Here is a 20,709-nt window from a genome sequence, read left to right on the forward strand (position 1 = left end):
AGTGTTTTTTAAAATTGTGGTAAAATATATATAGCATAAAATTGATCATTTTGACTATTTTTAACTGTACTGTTCAGTGACATTAAGTACATTCACATTGTTATGCAAGTATCACCATTAACAATCTCCAAAACTTTTCCATCATCTTAAAGGGAAACTGTACCCACTAAACACTAGCTCCTCCTTTTCCCCCAGTGCCTTGTAACTACTATTCTACTTTTTGTCTCTGTGAATTCGACTAATCCAGGTACCTCATATAAGTGGACCATACAATTTTTTCTCAGACGTTTTTGTGGTACTTTCAGATCTGGGCTATAGAATTGAGAGTCAATGTAACATCCGTCTGTGCTTCACATGAGAATGATAACCTGGAATCAAAGTGCTTTCCCACCTTTTAACTATAAAATTCAAAATTCTTAGGCTCAAACCTATATCTCTTCTTTGTTCAGAATAAAATTTAACCTCTTATACCTTTTGGAATTTTACTTATAATTAAATCATATACTTTTAGCCGCAAAATGTATAACAGTGATAATCCCTTTCCTAATGACCATCAGCTATGTCCCAAGCACCTTAAATACCTTATCTCCTTTTATTCTTCACAAGAACTCCATGGAGTATGTGATATCCCATTTTGTAAGGCTAGAAATCAAGACTGGGAGACTTCAAGTAACTTGTTCAAGCCACACAGCTGGTAAGAGCAACGTCAGGACCTGAACTCAGGTCTGTGGCTTGAAAGCTTGCTAATGCTCACTGCTGCTGACTGAACAGCAATATGAAAAAAGATAAGAAACAGTATCTTTTTCTGAACCCAACTTTCTCAAATATATAATTTCCAATATGTTTCTTCTGTGTAAAAATATTTAATGGTTATATTTGCCTTGAAGAAATACTCTAAGTAAATATTTTAAGTTGACCTCAAACACCAAGAATTATGCCTTGCTTGCCATAACGAAGAAAGAGAATTTAAAATGAAGTGACATCATTGTGTTCATTTGTAAATAACATATTGCAGCCAACTGTTTACTAACTGCTCAGACTGTTGATAACTAATCCAGCCCTGCTGCTCTCCACAGCCAATTTGCTTTGGATCAGATCAGGCAATTCAAACAATACTAATTACAGTGAAACCCTTTTATATGAATTCCTGTTTGTTGCAGGGAAGAAAACCCCTATATAAAACGCTAAGGCACTTATCTCTGATTTTTGCTGAAACATAACACCTATTACCTAAGTTCAAGTTTATATTAGTCTGATGAGTTTTGACTGAATAAAATGGATAAAGTTGTATTTTGTGTGGGAAAAATATGTATTTCAATGTTTATTGTACTGTCATGAATTATGTTAATTGTATCTTTTTAATTGAAAGAGCAGATGTGGAAGTTTTATTTAAAGCAATATTTTCATTGAAATAAGCTATGTTGCTAAATGATTATTTACTGTCACAGAGATTCGTGCATTAAAAGACAAATGTGTGTCTACTAGAAAGAAACCAAGTCTGTAGGAAGTCTTCATTATGTCAGGGGATTTGCTGTAACATGATATCATTGTATTTATGATTTTTATGGTGTTAAAATGAATATTAAATGAAACAAAATTCCCAAGGATTACTCAGGAGGCAGCTAAGTACATAACATTTTGTACAGATGGTTGGAAGGCACAATTTTGCTCCATCACTGCATCCATATCCTTGAACGATTTCGACTGAGGACAGCATTTCTTTGAATTTTTCATTAAACCAGACGTCTTGAAATATGAATTCCTTTTATGTTTCTATGAGTTTTGGCTAAAAGAACCCCAGTGAATAAATCATACAATACTACGTGTCACCAGCACTTGTGAATATTTCTGCTTTGTTATTCTATTCTCAGTAGAGCACCATTGATTATCAAACTCAGCGGAGAGCATTTTATGGTCATATATCTCCATTAGCTCCTAGTTTGACTACCATAGATTTTTCTGGTTAAGCCTGCATTATGCATTAGGAAGCCTATCTCTTCAATACAAAGTTTGATTTCATTTTTCTAAGCATAGAACTCTTATTATGTATTATGTATAAAGATTCTTATCTTTTATATGTAAAAATAGGCTGCACTGTCTTTGTGTAAAACTAAAATATATGCCATCTTTTTTTTTTCTCGATTCACAGTTAGCATATTACACTATGAAGATGAATCTCTACAATGCAATGGCTGTCAGGGTAAATATTTCTTCACTTGTTAAACAAATGAAAAGTCAATTGTGCCCTGAATTCGCTTTTAATAAAATGAGCAAACCAGAATAATGCAAATTTGATTGATAAGGGTACCTAGTTAAAAAGTTAGTTGTACTAAATAGTCTTGGCAGTGTTAAAAACTGGAGTAAAATGTAAGACATGTAATTATCAATGCTTATGTTTTAGAGTGTTAAATATCTCTGAGCCATGACTAGAGAAAGACTGTAAATATTAATGAAGCAATGTATTAGTTTCCATATGTCACATAAAATGTTGTGATAAATAGATGAGCATGGTTCTGGAATATAAGATTCCTGCCCAATACAAATCAATTAGAAATTATTCATATGATTTCACAGTAATAAAGTCAGTTTCCAGCTTAGAAATTTTATTTCTATCATTTCTGTGTTCACTTTTATGTGTTATTTGCCTAATAGGAAGCTGAATTTAGCGATTATGAGGCTTCCTTGGTTTCTGCTGAGATTTGGGGAAGAGCCACGACAAAAGTATAATTTCTTTTGTATCAGACTATGATTTTAGCTTAATTGTGAAGCTATTATAAATGGGGAAATTACTTAAGTGAATTTCATTAATGTCCTTAAAACCTATGTTTTAATGTTACCCTATTATATTCTCTCTCATTAATCTATTAATTCTTGCTTCTGCTAATAACGGATTTTATTTTGGGTGAAGAAAGATAGTAAAATACCTTCTGAAAGTCCTGTGTTGAACTAAGGCAAGTTGAATTAACATTATTTTGCTGACTTACACTGCTTTGGGAAGGGACTTTCCTATGCAGATGTCAGTGTGTTGGAGCCCAGCCCAGGGCAGATCTCTAGTATCTGTCCACCTCTCGGTGGTTCTCTAGTGTAAGGGAAAAAAAGAAGAGGAAGAAGTAGATCTTTTTTGCTTCTTTTCCAGAGGCAGATACTCCAGATGCACTGGTCTATATTTACCTTTCTTAGAAACCCAGTAATATAAGAAAATAATGTGGCTTTCCTCTTTTAACGGGAATGCTTGAGTCTGGGAATTTAGGAGATTCTGATTCTCTGTACAGCTTTGCCAAAGACTTAACCTCTGAGCCTAAAACAGTATTAGATTTTTTTCTTTTCTGCATGCCCTTTGTCAGATACGTCTGCAAAGTAAAAAACAATAGATGATGGTGGACCTAAAGCAGTTGATGGCGGGAGGCTTAGACGTCCCCATAGATCATCATAGGTCACCAAGGGAGACAGAGGCATAGGAGTCAGGGCTAGAAAAATGCATTTTCTTGTTTATTACTTAGCCCCCAATTTTGTATTGAATTCTGATCTGGCTTGAATCATTAAGATTCCTTTTACCTTGACTGGGCATATCTAAGAAACTCATATCAAACGAAGCCATTCAGAAGGCAGTGTTTTTGACTTATTCTAACATCATACTAAAAGCTACATTTCCTAACGTTACTGAACCAAACTTGGGTCCTCTTGCCCACGCACAGTAAAGCCAATCTTCTGACACCGGGTTGTGGTGAAGGAAAGTGGAGCATTTATTGCAGGCACCAAGCAAGGGTTCCTGGTAGCTAGTGCTTAAAAGGCCCGAACTCCCTGAAGGCTTTCAGGGAAAGGTTTTTAAAGACAGGGTGAGGGAGGGGCATTGTGTGGTGTGTGGTCAGCTAGTAAACATTCTTCCGATTGGTTGGTGGTGAGGTCATCAGGAGTCAACATCATCAACCTTCTGGTTCCAACCGGCCTGGGGTCTCCGTGCTTGCGGGCAACATACAGTTAACTTCTTCTGCTTGGTGGTGGTTTCAGTATCTGAAGCCACCAAACTGTGCTCTGAAAATTTGTCTCTGCGGGAGTGAGAGGCTGAAGAGACCAATGTGTGGTCCACATACCTTCACGGCATACACATCTGAAGATTACAACCCTAGCTTGATACCAGCAGCTGAAGTTTTACTTCTACTAGCCACAACTCTGTCTTTTCAGTTTTTAAGCTATGAAGTAACTTTGCTCAAAAGAGCTACCCGTTAAGTGATTGAAATGTGGGTGGCAGTGAGTGTACAGGTGGAAGAATTTCTAGTAGTAACAGATAACTACCAGAAATCTATATGGCCAGTAATATTCAGACAGATATATTTTTATATATGCACCTAAATCATACAGTAGAAAATAAAAAACTTTTGTCTTACTCTGCCTCATACACTGAGTCAATTGCAAATTATGTATTTGACTATTGACTCCTAGCATGACAAGTTATATTCAATTGTCAAAGAGGCTAGTGGAACATTTCTGAAAAGAGAAGGAATATAAAATTTTCATTTGTAGCTAATCCGTTCCTAAATAGATGTCACTTTTTTATAATGAAGAATAAATTATATGTATGTGATTATTTAATGTCGTAGATATTCATATCTTGATTTGCTGCCTTTATTTTTTAAAAGGTCACCTTTTCTCTAAAGATTTTACCATCCCCCTACCTGTGTAGAATTGATCACTCTCCTTTTTTTAATGTCCCTATTTTACCATCAACATACTTCTGTTGTAGAACCTGTAACAATTTATTATCCTTACTAATTTACATGCCTGTGTCCACCCCCCACTCCCAAACACTGTAAGTCTCTTGGGGCCCAGATCCTATCTTCTTAGGCTTTGTATCTACAGTTCCTGGCTTATACTAGGTTGTTAAATAAATGTCCTTGAATAAATCAATGAACGTTGGCTCGTGCTTTTTTAAACAAGGAGTAAAAAAGTTGTTTGTTTTAAATATTCTTTGTTTAGGTCCCTTGGCGGCCTTGATGGAAATTATTTAAGCCTTTGCTGGTAGATCTTTAAGGCTTTTTTGAGTGCCCGACTAGGCTAGGTGGTGTGGATAAACTGGACATGGGAAGGTAATATTTGGTCAGTGCAGTTCATATGTAAATGGAAGACCTCATGAGCTTTGTGACGTTGCCAAAGTGTTATAACAGGTACAGGCTTGAAGGAGGCTTGCTATGATATCAGCTGCTGTCAGAACCCACAGTGTGCCTGTACAAACCCCTGTGACTGATTTGCAGCTAGGCCAGTGACAGTCAATTAATACAGCAATAAATTGCTCAGTAAATTTTTATCTTAGCTCCTGGGGCCCTATTCCTCCCGTTTCTCCATGCGATACATTATTGCCTTTTTGGTCTTTAATTTGAATTCACTCCAGATTAGGGTTCTGCTTTTCCTCCAGCATCTTGGCTGCTGCTCTGTGGATCTCATTTAAATTTGGCCTCCAAATTTTTTTTTCAGTTCTCACTCTTTGAACAGCTTTTAGTATCTTATACAAATGTCATGAGTTGATTCATCTACTCAACTTCTTTCTCTCCCTGTTCCATCTAGATGTACGACTGTGTTTCTTTTTACAGCCTGACGCAGAACTGACCCTCCATTTCTGATGCTAGTGAGCATCTACTTAAGCACTTGGGTGTCACTTCAGACCCTCCAAACACAGGGCTTGTTTTCTAATCATATAAAGCTGAAAGGCAAAATTACTTTATGTATAGAAAACCCATTTATAAATATCCACAGGTAGCAAAAAAAAATGCAGTTTAGTGGAATTATTTCATCCATCCTAAGGTCTTTTACTTTTTCCTTTTCTCCAGTACTTTGATTCATAGTTCTCGACATTTAGGATTTGTTTTTTCTTTATGGCTTTTGTTTACTGGCTGACCCCATCCAGGATGAAGCCTATTGTATGGAGTGGCACATGTCTTATATCTAATTCTTCCATTTCTAGGGATATGTCCATTCAGCCTCAACTGTGCCTTTGAGGCCCCCATTTCCCCAATAGAATGGTTCCAGATTCTCATATTTACTACCCAAGCGTGAATGGCTATAGCTGGTAGATACCTGAGTATACCTTAGTCAAACCAACTGCCAGTGAGAGCTATATGTCTCTGAGGCATATATGCAAGAACAAGATTACAATACCACGTAACTCCAAATCTTGGTAAGTCAGAAACATTGGTAAACAATAATGATAACAGTTAGCAATTGCATAGCAGTTACCACTCTCCAGGCACCATTCTAAATATTTTAAATATTTTAACTGTTGTCTGACATGAGCAGCTCTCTGAGGTGGGTATCATTATGATTCCAATTTGACAGATGAGAAAATGGAATCGCAGAAAGGTATCTTGCCCAAGGTCACATAGCTAGTAAGTGACAGTGTTAGGAATTGAACCCAAGAGGTCTGGTACCCACATTCCTGTTATTTCTGGCCACGTATAGACTTGCCTTTACTTCTAGTCTTCTCCTTTCTTCAAAAATCTGGATGAGAGCAACTATATGAACCCTTGACTGAGCTGTTAGGGAAATTTTATTGCTTACACTCTGGTTTTCTTGGTTGCCTGACCCCATGACCCTGGTAATTCATGAGCATTCTTACTGGTAGTACATTTCACTCAGGGAATTCTAAATTTAGTAATAATTCGTTGAAAACCAAATTGAGACATCCCAATTCAGTGTCACATGCTTCCCCTTGTAGGCAGAATTGGATGGCTTAGGATGAAAAACGTCACCTTATAAATGAATGTTTGAGCTGTGGTCTCCACATATTGCTATTGTTAGCATCTGGATTTGTCATCTGTCATAACCTCAGGTAAAACACCATTCTTGCTACAATTTTAAATGGATTTTTGTATAGGATGTAGCAAATGATGAAAGAGAATCTGTCATTTCTTTCCTGTATGGAGTACAAGGTACAGATCACATAGATTTTTGTGATCCAAAAATTTGAATTTGGTTGTATTTGAACCTCCGCCATACCTGTTTTGGACCCTGAAAAATTAGTGGAAAGAAAAGAGGACTCTAACTTTGTTAAAACTTTAGAAGCCCCACCAAATAGTTCCTAGGACTGCTGTTTTTCAACTGTGGACCTCTCCCTTTATAAATTAACTCTTAGAATATACTGGTCTTCAATAAAGTCAACTTAATGAGGATATATAATCTGGCACAGACTTTGGAAGTTAACAAAGGTAAACTCTCTAAGCATTACTGATTCCTTGCAATTCCTTTGAAAACCTCCTTTGGGTCATCTCACACATCTTGAATCCTAACTGGAACAATGTCATATGAATGCAGATTTCAAGAAGTGCTAATGTGTAGTATCTTGGAGATCTCTCTTGAAAAATATGTTCCATCAGACTTTTTCCTTTCATTTTCAAAGATCTATGAGGAATGAAAAATGGTAATAATCTAAAACTTAGAGAGTTTTAAAGAACTGCAGATGTAATTAATTGTTTAAGGTAGAATTTCTTTTACCCTGGAAACCTTGTCCATGTTATTGATCAATCACATATACTTTCTCAATGGTATTCATGGGTGTCTCAACCGATCCTTTATTGTTGCAGTTATTTTAAATGATTTAACTTGAAATTAGTGCCCCAAGACATTTTAGTTCAGATAGAAATCCTCACTTAAAGGAAAACAAGGACTATAATAACAAGAGGACCACTAGAGTAACATATAAATATATATATATATATATATATATATATATATATATATATATAACCTATATAACATATATATAGGTATGTTTTTGACATGATAATGTAGTGGCATTGAGAATGAAAACTTTGATAGTACTAGTTTTAAACACCCTATCTTTGAAAATTTAGTAAACCCACTTTTCTGTGCTTACTGTATGGTCTTCTAGAATGTTGAACATTCTAATAAGTAAAAGTATAATTATGATGTGTCCTATTTATATGCTCTCATATACATTTAGAGCATTAGTCCTGGGAAGGGTATCATCAGTGAATTTGTCTTTCATGTTTTAATTTTAATTTTAGGTGCCAACACATTTTTTCTCTCTTTTGGTAACATTAAGATTACTATGAATTTTGAGGAATAATAATAAACCCAATGGAGGGAAGATCTTTTCTATGAACAGATGGCTTTTGATATATCAAGGTTTTGCCATTTATTTTAGTGCTTAAAATAAACATTATTTATAAGACCACTTACATTTTGATGTTACTTAATGAGGAATATGCATCATTGATTTGACTAGCTTAAGAGGTCATTTAGAACTTGCCCGTTAACAAGCTGTAATCTGCTGAGCACGCAATGACTTTGTTTAAAATTATCTATTCAGAGCTGATCAATGACAATAATTGTTTTATACCAATCACTTCTGAAAGTTGCTAATTACTTTGAAGGACATGAATACTAGCCCGTTTTTGGAAGTCGTAACCCACTCACCTTAAAGTTATCAAAAGTCATTTTGTTATCAAAAGTCATTTTGCCTCTTGAAAGTACTTTGTTTTAAAAAACTTCACTAGTACTGGGATATCAACAGGAAACATAGGCAAAATTTAAGATGTCATTTGTTCCTATAACAGGAAGTATGGTAGAATCTCAGCTATTTGTATCTTATATCAATTAGATATTGGTTAAACTGGGCTCCCTATAATGTAAGAAAATGGTGTCTTTTATATTAAAGAGGATTGCACACACTCTTTCTCTTTATACAGTACATCCCTCAGATGTTTTAGTGGAAAAAGCCCGGGCTTTGGAATAAGACAGAGCTGGGTTTGTATCCTGGCTCTGTCATTTACTCTTTTACTGGTATTGCTGTGACCTTAATCAAGTTATTAACCTCAGTTTCTTCATTGTTAACATGGAGATCATGCCCTCTTCACAAGGTTACCATGAGGATTAAAGCAGTTAGCCTAACACCTGGCACATTCATGGAGTTCAGTAAATTTTAGATTCTTTGCTTCACTGGATGGCAGCATCTTCACCCACTCTCATGCCCAGCTTCTTCCAGCTGTTTTCACTCATTCACCTCTAACAAAGGCATTGAAAGGTTGGTTATTATACTTCAGTGTGGATGAGTTTTAATTTGTTATCTTAACCATCCCTTAACCTGTTATGAGCTTTAATACCCAGTTGTGAATACCAGGGTTTGTCTTGGAAAGGAATCATAGCATGCTTTTGGGTAGATGTTTAAGGAGTTGGTGCATTAGAGGACTGTCTGAGAGCTTAATGGTGGACTCTGAGGGTGTGGTTAGTGCTGTTTCTTTAATTGCTCAGTGTGGAGTGGGAAGGAGCCCATGCGATTGGCCTCTGTTAGTTCCCTTCCTACTGGCACAGATTTTTCAGCCAGTTTCATAGTTTGCCCTTTCAACTTCTTTTCTCCAAGTGGGCATCCCCACTACTCTGCCATGACCTAACTATAAACCACCATCCTCCGTCTTTCCTTCTCAGTACTTCAGCATGCATCTTTTATGTTTTCTGACACATTTAATCTTATTTTATTTAAAATTCAGTGGTGTTTTCATGTAATAGGTAGTCCATCCCTTAACAGTATTTGATATCCTAATATTTTCCCATGCTTCCTGAGTCACTTCTATTGCCAATGATGGATTTTCTATCAGTAGTTTTGTTTACAACTGTTCCTGTCTTTAATACAATTAGTACTGTATATGCAATAAAAGTAAGCTGAAATTCATGTGAAGCCATCCAACCAGCTGTATGACCCAAGGCATTTATTTAAGCTCTCTAAGTGTCAGTTTCCTCTTTTATCAAAGAAGGCTAATAATAATCTCTACCTCAGAATGATACTGTAATGATTAAATTAAATAAGCCAGGAAAATAGTCATTATTCACATGTATAATTTATATATATATACATATTCCAATTGGTTATTCTTTTTCATTAGGAAAATGGTTTTTGTATCAATTCCTCCTCTTTCTTTGCCAGCCATAATACAGTTTTGGTCAAATTAGAGGGCGGTAGTTCCTAAACTGAGTATAGAGCTTTAGAAAAATTAATTTTTCTTTATTTAAATAATTAAGCTCTAAATTAAGATCATTTGAGAAATATTTAGAAAGACACATTCTATAACATCGTTACACTAGCTTGTTATTCTACTTAGTTTTACTTTGCAGAATTAATTTCTCTGATTTAATTTTTCTTATAATAAGAACAGTAAGATAAGTGGTTTTGCATAACTTCAGTTATTTTAGTCATTCTCATACTGGGAGGTTGACTGAAACATTTCTTCAAAGTCTTCACATTTAATATTTCAGATTGTAAAATACCTTTTAAATGGCCATATTTTACAACAGAGAAAAATAAGGGCTCATAATTCAAGTAAAATATTTTTCCTGTTTATTCTTATAGATCCAGCATTCAAGGTTATAAAAATTTTAAACTCAGCATATTTAGTAAAAAAATCATAGGCTTTTGGCATAAAATGCAACGGACTGAGGCTCATTCTCTTATTAATTACTTTTTCCTATGAAAAAATATATTTTAAAGATGTGTGTTCCTAGCCTATAACTTTGCAAAACATTGGAAGGACTTCATATCCAAAAAAAGAATTGTTCATAGTATATGAATAATTCATAAATATATGGAAACTGCTGGAAAATTTTAGAGAATGAAGTTAAGTCTTTATGCAAGACTAAGTTAACATTTTTTTTGCAATTTTTTCTATTTCTTCTTCTTCTACTCCTTTAAATAAGTTGAGGTTTTTTTTTGGTTTTCCACAAAATTAGGATTTATACATTATAATTTTTGTTTTGAGTTTTTCTAATAGAGGTTGTATTAGCAAAAATAGAGCTTAAAGAGATTGATTCTTCTTATGATTACTGGGGCTTTTAAGGCATCTAGTAGCCCACTTAAGTATGTTTTCGTAGACACCAACACTCCTCTCATCTCAAAAAAGAAAAAAAGATACTTTCAACAGAAATATTTGTTCATTGAAAATTGCAGTTCACTTTGTTCACAGTTCTATATTGCAGTAGTTTAGAGAATGGGCCCCCTGAGTCCTAATTTGATTCCTGAATCCATCACTAATAGCTGAATAATTACGGGAAAATTGAATAACTTCTCTTTTCAGCAGTTTTCTCATCTGTAAATATCTCAGAGAAATGTTCTAATGGTTAAATGTGTCCATACAAACAAAACCCTTAGAATAGTGCCTCACACATAATAAGAGCTCAATAAATGTTACCTACTGTTATTATTAAAGAAGTATTAAAATGTCATGATGAAGGTACAAGACAACATTTTGTTTAAAGATTTTGATAGCACTGAATTTAAAAAGCCCATTAAAGGGAGTTCCTTAGCAGTCCAGTGGTTAGGACTCGGTGGTTTCTCTGCCATGGCCCCGGGTTCAATCCCTGGTCAGGGAACTAAGATCCTGTAAGCCACATGGTGTGGCCAAAAACAAAGTCCATTAAAAACATTGATTTCAATGAGATGAAATACAATCTTCAAGCCCATTGGTTATGAAAAACAAAAAATCTGTTTGGTCAGTAAGCGGAAGAGGTAGGAATTGGTAAAGCAAATTTTTGATCTTTCAGTAGTTACTTTCACATTTAGTATTTGTAAAACAATGATAAATATTATAAAAAATTATAGTAACCTAGAGTATGTTTTTGTCTTTATAATATTTTATAATAAATCTATGAGGACAACCTATATTTGCAACTGTTATATTAGCAGAAAAACCTAAGACTTTATTTGATAGGAGTCATCATCCATCATTACCTTGATTTTGAAGAATTGTTAATGTTTTCACTAAAAATGTTCACTGGCATATTTCATCTTTTTATTTAATTCAATAGATTCAGAGGCGATGGCGAGGCTATAAGATTCGGAAATACTGCTTTAATTATTTTTATTTGAAAGAGTTCCTGAAAGCTGTTTCAGAGACCAATGATGCAGTTAGGTGAGTAGTATAATCACTAGCCTACTCGTCACAATTTTAGAAAGGTTACTCCATAGATGTTGATCATTATCAGACTTAGGAATACTTTCTAAAACTAAGTGATATTTTAGGCAGAAATTTATTGATAAGAGAGAGATATCTGATTCTCTTTAACAATTTGAAGCTGTTGTATTTTTAAATATCTTGTACTCTTGACTGTAAATTAGATTATTCATGTATGTAGTAGGCCTACCTTGACACTATGCAAATAGCTTAGTTTCAGTAAAATTGCCTCATTTTGAGATGGATTTATCTGTAAAAGGATTATATAGATGAAGGCTTAAGTATGACAATCCACAGAACATGTTCATCGGCAAGAACTTGCCTCTCAAAGAAGAAAACATTATGGAACACATTAAAATGGACTGCTTTACTGTCGGTTTTTATTTCTGCAAACACACAGAAAGATAACACCTGGATTTAGGCCTTAGGGCGGTGTCTTCTGTAGATTTAAAGTTATTGCAGCACTATTCATTCAGCTTTACCAAAGCTCTATTTACTAAGTTTTCATATTCAAAAATAGCTAGTCTTGGGCTTCCCTGGTGGCGCAGTGGTTGAGAGTCCGCCTGCCGATGCAGGGGACACGGGTTCGTGCCCCGGTCCGGGAAGATCCCACATGCCGCAGAGCGGCTGGGCCCGTGAGCCATGGCCGCTGAGCCTGCGCGTCCAGAGCCTGTGCTCCGCAATGGGAGAGGCCACAGTAGTGAGAGGCCCGCGTACCGCTGAGCTCTGGCGGTGGTAGGAACATGGTGCATGGAATGTGATGGGAGGATTGGCTAGGGATAAATCCAGCAGGGACCATAACATACCAGGGCATTTTAGAGCATATTAAAGCTTGGAGTGGACTTCCTTTTTAAGGAGAGCAGCGACATGATTACACCTGTGTTTTGGCATGCATGTTCAATTGCATTTTTCATAATAGTTATATTTAAATTGTCTGGTACATTTAAAAAATATCTATTAGGGTATTAATTTTACTGAAATAAAGTGTTTTCTTCTTTCTCATGGAAGAATATGCGACAGATTTGTTTGGATTGTTTCTTCATGTTTCTTTATCCTATTTTCCATTGAAAATCATTGGAATCAGGACTCTAGTTACCTTTTCCTTCATAACAAATTCCACCCAAAGCAGCTTAAAACAATACACACTTATTATCTCATCATTTTATCTATCAGGAATCTGGGAGGGCTTTGCTCTGTGCCTGGGCCAAGGTCTCTCATGAAGTTGCCATCTGGCTCTTGGCCAGAGCTGCTGTCTCATATGGAGGCTCAACTGGGGGAAGATCCACTTCTAAGCTCACTCACATCGGCCTCAATTTCTCCGGCCATTGGCCACTGGCATACCTCAGTTTCTTGCCACGTGGACCTCTCCATAGGACAGCTTATAACGTGGAAATTGTCTTCCCTTAGAGCAACTGAACCAGAGAACAGGAGAAAACATCCAAGATGGAAGCCATATCCTTTTGGTAACCTAATATCAGAAGTGACATCTTATCACTTTTGCTGTATCCTCTTCATTTAAAGCAAGAGACTAGGTTCATCCCACACTCAAAGGGGAGGATCACACAAGGGGATGACTTCTGGAGTGGGGATCGTTGGAGGTCACCTTAGAGGATACTTTCCATGTACAGTGACTTGCATATAGTATTTGTTCAATAAGCATGTTGATTTTCAGCATTTGCCTAGGACGAAGTTACATTACATTAACTTAAGGCAATTTTTTTAACATCTTTATTGGAGTATAATTACTTTACAATGGTGTGTTAGTTTCTGCTTTATAACAAAGTGAATCAGCTATACATATACACATATCCCCATATCTCCTCCCTCTTGCGTCTCCCTCCCACCCTCCATATCCCACCTCTCTAGGTGGTCACAAAGCACTGAGCTGATCTCCCTGTGCTGTGCGGCTGCTTCCCACCAGCTATCTATTTTACATTTGGTAGTATTTATAAGCCCATGCCACTCTCTCACTTCGTCCCAGCTTACCCTTCCCCCTCCCCGTGTCCTCAAAAAAAAAAAAAAAAACAATGGTTCTGAAGAACCTAGGGGCAGGACAGGCATAAAGACGCAGATGTAGAGAAAGGCAATATTTTTATATGATGTCTTTTCAAGATCATGTTTCAAACTTTAATATTGTATCAAAGCAATTATGATGTATCCTAATTACTTCTACCAACAAGCATTAAAATGTATAGTTTCTGGATTTCAAAGAACATGAAAGATCTAGTGCATTCCTCTGTCTTTGGACAGGATAAAATCATTTACAGAAAATAAATTAGTAAAATATATTTTATATCAGAATACATTTTGCACTTGAATTGTGTTGCACAATTCAAGGCCAGACAACACTGGGCTTAACTTTAGCTTATCTGCTCTTTCATTAATAGAAATAGTTTATCTATTCTATAGTTAATAGTAAAATACTATATATATATATATATATATATACACACACAAGAATATATTCTTTAACTAAGAGTGGACTTATCCCAAAGATAAATGGAATTGATTAATTTAAGGCTGAGTTTGCATTTGGTAGACAAGTTTCTTTGTAATATCTAGCTTGATATGCAAAAATTGCCCCAGGTTATGAATGAGAAAATTATCTAATGAAATTAAAAATTAGCTACAGAGTTATAGATTAGTAGCTTTAATAAAACATTATTAGCTTGAAGTTCAGAAAACTGACTTTTTTGGGGGACAGAAATTCAAGCTAAAAATAATATATTCCCTCAAGTTCAATGCTTCAGTGTAGCTGTTGGTTGTTAATAGTGGATAACAATAGGTCTGTTTTGAGTGTAAATTTGTCATTCATCAAAGCAAATTAGTTTTTCAGCATGTTGATTTTGTGTAGCCCTGGTTTGGCTAGAAAGATTTTTCTGGGTATAATTCTTTACCTATCTTTGCATACATCAGCAAAGTTGTTTTTAAAGGATCTATTTGTTTGTTTTGTTTTTTCTGTAACAGCTTTATTGAGATGTAATTCACATACCATACAGTTTATCCATTTAAAATGCACAATTCTGTGGAGGTTAGCGTCGATATATTCACAAAGCTGTACAACCATCGCCACAATCAATTTAAAACATTTTCATCATCATGAAAAGAAATCCTATACCCTTTCTAGTCACTCCCCCACCCCTACCATTCTTCCCATTCCTGCCCAGTCCTAGGCAACCCCTAATCTACTTTCTGTCTCTAGATTTGCCTATTCTGGACATTGCAAATAAATTGAATCTTATAATATGTGGTCTTTTGTGACTGATTTCTTTCCCCTAGCCCGATGTTTTCAAGGTTTATCCATTTTGTAGCATATATTAGTGCTATATTCCTTTTTCCTACCAATTAATATTCCATTTTATGGATAAGCCACATGTTATTTATCTATTTACCAGGTGATGAACATTTGAGTTGTTTCTGCTTTTTGACTATTATGAATGATGGTGCTATGAACACTCATGGACAAGTTTTTGTGTGGCCATATGCTTTTATTTCTCTTGGTTACATCATGAAAGCTTTAAGCTAACAAATTCAAGAACGAGTGGTCAAGAGCACTAACTTTGGACTCAGATCAACGTGGATTAAAATCATGGTTCTGCCACTCTCTAGTTTTGTAACCTTGAACTAGTTACTTAATCTTTCAGAAATTAGGGTTCTTCATCTGTACACTTTGGAGCAGCAATATTTACTTTGAAGAATTTTTGTGAGGCATTCAGTATAGGAAACATTGAGCATGTAACTGACATTCTTCAAATAGCAGCTATTACTATCAAGGACAAGATAGAGAAAATGGGAACCAATATTTGTAAATATATACCTCCCTATGATATTACAGAATTAACATTCAGTTTTATATGAGGCTATTTTTAATTCAAAGTAAGCAAACATATATAAAATTTCATGAATCAGGTTGTATATATATATATGTTTTTAGTTTATAGAAACATTAATTGCCAAGTACAATATAAGTCGTCAGTATTTTGTGACATTAAACCATGTCTAAAAACTGTCTTTCAGAGAGCTCGAAGGAAAAGCAAATAATAGAACATAGTACAAAGTTGGAAAAGAGACAATCAATGAAAACACAAACTTAGAGTTTTCTTTTTTAATTTAGAATTCTTTTACCATTTTATGGTAAAGTAGACTATATATCAACATAACACATGCATATTGTTAAATATATTACCTATTAACAAATGTTTTATATTAGATAAAAGAATCACCTTACCACATTATTTTACCCAGTCCCTAATGGTTACCACTTTCTTCTCTTAGCTATTTTTTCTTCTTTTATAAATTTATTTATTTATTTATTTTTGGCTGCATTGGGCCTTCATTGCTGCGTGTGGGCTTTCTCTAGTTGTGGCGAGCGGGGGCTACTCTTTGTTGCGGTGCATGGGCTTCTCATTGCGGTGACTTATTCTCTTGTTGCAGAGCACGGGCTCTAGGCGCACGGGCTTCAGTAGTTGAGGCATGTGAGCTCAGTAGTTGTGGCTCACGGGCTGTAGAGTGCAGGCTCAGTAGTTGTGATGCACGGGCTTAGTTGCTTTGCAGCATATGGGATTTTCCCAGACCACGGCTCGAACCCGTGTCCTCTGCATTGGCAGGCACATTCTTAACCACTGCACCACCAGGGAAGTCCTGCTATTTCTTCTTGTACTCACTGAATGTTTCTAAACTATATGCTGATCTGATATTGCCTGATTTTACACCTCAGATCTTTTAAATAAGTTGTATGCAATATGGTAGAGGGGGATTTAACTCTCTTATACTTCTCACCTCCACTTGTATCTCTTTTTAGATGAATCTATATCAGTATTTACATTTTTGTGATTATGGAAGTAGGGTTCTTTACAAAAGTAATTAATATAGAATGAGTATATTTACTTTATTCCTTTTTTGGTTAATTTCTATCTTCCTTATTTTTTCCTCTTGTCTTATATGCAAATTATATATGCCATTAATTATTTTCCAGTTATTCTATCTTAGTAAGAAATCCAATTAAGTCCCCCTTTCCTCTGGAGCATGGCCTGTGTGGCCTCCCCTTCGTCCTGCTCCAAATAAACTGCATTTTCTCTAGACACAATAAAGATTTCTTCTTGAGAAGATATTTCTTAACTTCCTTTCTCCTGGGCTGGACTTACTATTCTGTGGATCTATGTTACCTTTTCACAATTTATTTCCTTGTTTTTCCTGGAGCAACTGTTATAATAATGATCATGGAAGGCAATTTTTGGAGTCTTTGCTTGTTTTAAATATGTCTTATTCTATCCTGAAATTTGTTTAGTAGCTTGGCTGCATATAACATTCTAGGTTGCAAATTATTTTTCCTCAGAATTTTGAAGGAGTTGCTCCCTTATTTTTAACATTCAAAATTGCTAAATACTCACTATTCTGTTTCTCCTCTCTTTGAAAGTGATCTATTTTTTTTTCCTTTTTCAATGTGTGTTAGTTTAAGTTCACCAAGAAACAGATGCTAAGATGGAATTAGATGTGCAAGAAGTTTACTGGGGGGAAGAAGCAGGATGAGGTGGGGAACCTTCAGTCTGTAGCACAAGTCTGACACCTATGAAGAGAGAGAAGGAAGAAAAATTGGGGAAAGACTGGGATTGCAGCACGTTTTCAAGAAAGACTGATGGCTTGTCCTCAAGGCAAAGTTACCCTTTGGAGGAGTCTTCTGTCTTACCAGAATGATCCTGACTTAGTACCCCATCATACTCAATCATTGGCTGGAAGTGACCTGGAGAAGGTGTGACCTTGGTATGAACATGTTGGAGGATCCAGTGGTACATTTGTAGGTCATTAAAGGATGTTTTGAATTTTTTTCCTGACGTTTTTGAAATTTCTCAGTTTTACGACTTCTATGACTTTTATTTGCTTCCATTGTTCTGAGCATCAGTGGATACTTTAGTTCTCCAGCATTTTCTTATATTATTTCTGTGATAATTTCCTTGTTTCTGTTTTCTTTTTTCTCTTATTGGCTGGATGATGGACCTCCAGAAGTTACGTGGGTAGTCTCTTACACTTTTCTGCCCCTTTCGTTACCCTGGGCCTTTATCCTCCCATTCTACTTTTGTGAGAGACTTCCTTCCTACCCTCCTACTGAAATTTTTATTTTAGCAATAATTTTTAACTTTCGTGAAATATTTCTACTGTTATGATCATTTCTTTTTTGTAGGCTTCTGTTCTTATTAATAAAATATCTCATATTTCTCTAGAATACTGGAGCAGAAATGGTCTTGGCAGGAAGCAGAATTCACCTCAGGATTTATTCTTCAAATAAAGAGAGTTAAATGAAAGGGTAATTGCAGAGATATGCACAGGGTTAAGGGCTCAGCAGGAGAGGTTTTGGCATCCAGAGACCAGCAACAGTGAGATGTTGCTACTACTAGGGTAGAAGAGTTAAGGGGAAGGAGTAACATTAACGGCTATAGTGAGAACCAAGGAGAAGTGAGAGCCCCCGACCCCTGGCCATGACCTACACTTGTAGAGGCGTTCAGTTATTGCCAGAGGTGTGGGCATCAAAGAAGAGAGAGGAATGAGGAGGAAATACCCGCAACTTCTTCCTCCTGAATGCTAGTTATTTAATATGCTAGCATATTAAACTCTGACTTTCTGTCCTTTGTCCTTTTTTTTTTTTTTTTTTTTTTTGCGGTACGCGGGCCTCTCACTGTTGTGGACTCTCCCGTTGAGGAGCACAGGCTCCGGACGTGCAGGCTCAGCGGCCATGGCTCACGGGCCCAGGCGCTCCGCGGCATGTGGGATCTTCCCGGACTGGGGCACTAACCCGTGTCCCCTGCATCGGCAGGCGGACTCCCAACCACTGAGCCACCAGGGAAGCCCTTTTGCTATTATTTTTGTGTGAACAACTTCTAGTTCAACTATGAGAAATTCTCTTAGGTCTTAAAATTTACAGTTCCTCTTTCAATATTTCCTGTTAAACTGTCAGTGTTTATTCCCAGTGACGATAGTCGCAATCCAGAACTAACAGCCTGCTGTTTCAAAATATTTATTTCAATATTTGTGTTAAATGCTGTCTTTGTAATCTCATTTGCATTTGTTCTCAAGGATAAAGCCAAAAAACAAAACCTTGAGTCATTTTTATAAATATGCATCTAGTTTTCAGGAAGCTGAATTCAAAAGCTTTGAGCATAGTCGTTCATCCTTATAATGGTTATCTGGGAGACTCAATATGGCCACCCTTATTGTCTTTAAGTAATCTTGCTCTGGCAGGAAATCGTGCAGAGTCAACAAATGCATCAGGCTAATGACAAAACTGAAGAACATTGAGATTGCTTAACATTCTGCATCAGGGAAGCACAGCACTAGATTTCTACTTCCTTGGAGTTGAAGACTTTTTAATACATAAAGCTTGCTAGGCAGCACATTTCCAATTGTACTTTGATTAACAAAGGAATAGAAACATGAAGGAAATCAGCATGTCCTTTCAGACTGGTAGCATGCACAGCCCCGCAAAAGCAAAGCTGGAGCTACTAGAGTGAAAAAATCAGTAAGTAGTGTTGGTATTTGCCCCCCTTTTGCTGTCACATGTGGATTCTCCAGAACTTTCATCAACTTTATTTTAAAGTCAGAATTAATATTAAGTGGGAAAATACTAATGGAAACACTGAGAATCTGGAGTATATCTACTCCATCAATATTCAACACATGCTTGATAATAATAGCTTCCTCTTTAGACACAGGTACAGCGTGGACAAAAATCATAACTGAGGGGCTTCCCTGGTGGCGCAGTGGTTGAGAGTCCGCCTGCCGATGCAGGAGACATGGGTTCGTGCCCCGGTCCGGGAAGATCCCACATGCTGCGGAGCGGCTGGGCCCGTGAGCCATGGCTGCTGAGCCTGCGCGTCCAGAGCCTGTGCTCCACAACGGGAGAGGCCACAACAGTGAGAGGCCCACGTACCGCAAAATAAATAAATAAATAAATAAATAAATAAAATCCAAGCTAGAAAAATGTGGCAGTTTAGCGAACTGCCTCTTCCCACACAGATCTATTGTTTTGGCTGACTGGAAGCAGTGGGTGTTGAAAGATTGAGTAGCAGAGCATAGAAGCCGGTATCTAAGACCATAGGTCCCTAGGCTTGAAAACTATGTCTAGATAAGATCCTTGATTGTGGTTACTTGCTCATGGAACTGACCAGAAGTGAAAAACCCAAACTCCTACTATACTGACAAGGGTATTTGTTGTGAAAGAAATCCCAGCCTGGCCAGCTGCAGCGTAGCTACCCTCAGGCAATCATAAGGCTCCTGAATTTGCACAGAAAGATCATCCCATCCAAAGCGCATCTCATATGTGGTCGTGGAAGATGACGGACCAGGAATACTCTGTTTGTCTCCCCAAGAAACCGCCTCCAACAGGAGCTGTGTGGCATATTTGATATTCGCTATGGACCAGCAACTGCTGTTTCTTTCCCATTTTTTTCCCTAATGGGGAGTTTCTATTGTGTTTATTTCATTCCTCCTCGACCACTGAGTGCTGGCTGTGTTGTAAGTAGATAATTTTAATATGAAGACTTATTAACTAATAAAAGATGAGTAACTTTAACAGAGGTAAAATAGCACTCTAAAGAATATGGAAATAGTAAATATCGAGAGAAGTTACCACCTCTAGGCCTAAAGAAGAGTACTGAAAGGAGGAAAGTTTTTGTTTTTTGTTTTGTGTGTCTGCACCACGTGGCTTGCGGGATCTTAATTCCCTGACCAGGTATCGAACCTTCACCCCCTGCAGTGGAAGCACAGA

At 36.5% G+C, this 20,709-nt stretch overlaps 1 protein-coding gene across 1 annotated transcript in view; it reads left to right on the forward strand.

Moving 5' to 3' along the window:
* Positions 1 to 20,709, forward strand: part of SPATA17 (spermatogenesis associated 17) — a 177,811-nt gene that overhangs the window by 36,437 nt on the left and 120,665 nt on the right. Inside the window, exons 4-5 of the mRNA XM_081254442.1 lie at positions 2,150 to 2,200; positions 11,806 to 11,909. Coding sequence (XP_081110568.1) covers positions 2,150 to 2,200; positions 11,806 to 11,909 — 155 coding nt within the window. The remainder of the gene's footprint in view (positions 1 to 2,149; positions 2,201 to 11,805; positions 11,910 to 20,709) is intronic.

Source organism: Mesoplodon bidens (assembly GCF_964165515.1).
Source record: "Mesoplodon bidens genome assembly, chromosome: 2".
In the NCBI taxonomy this organism is placed as follows: Eukaryota; Metazoa; Chordata; class Mammalia; order Artiodactyla; family Ziphiidae; genus Mesoplodon; species Mesoplodon bidens.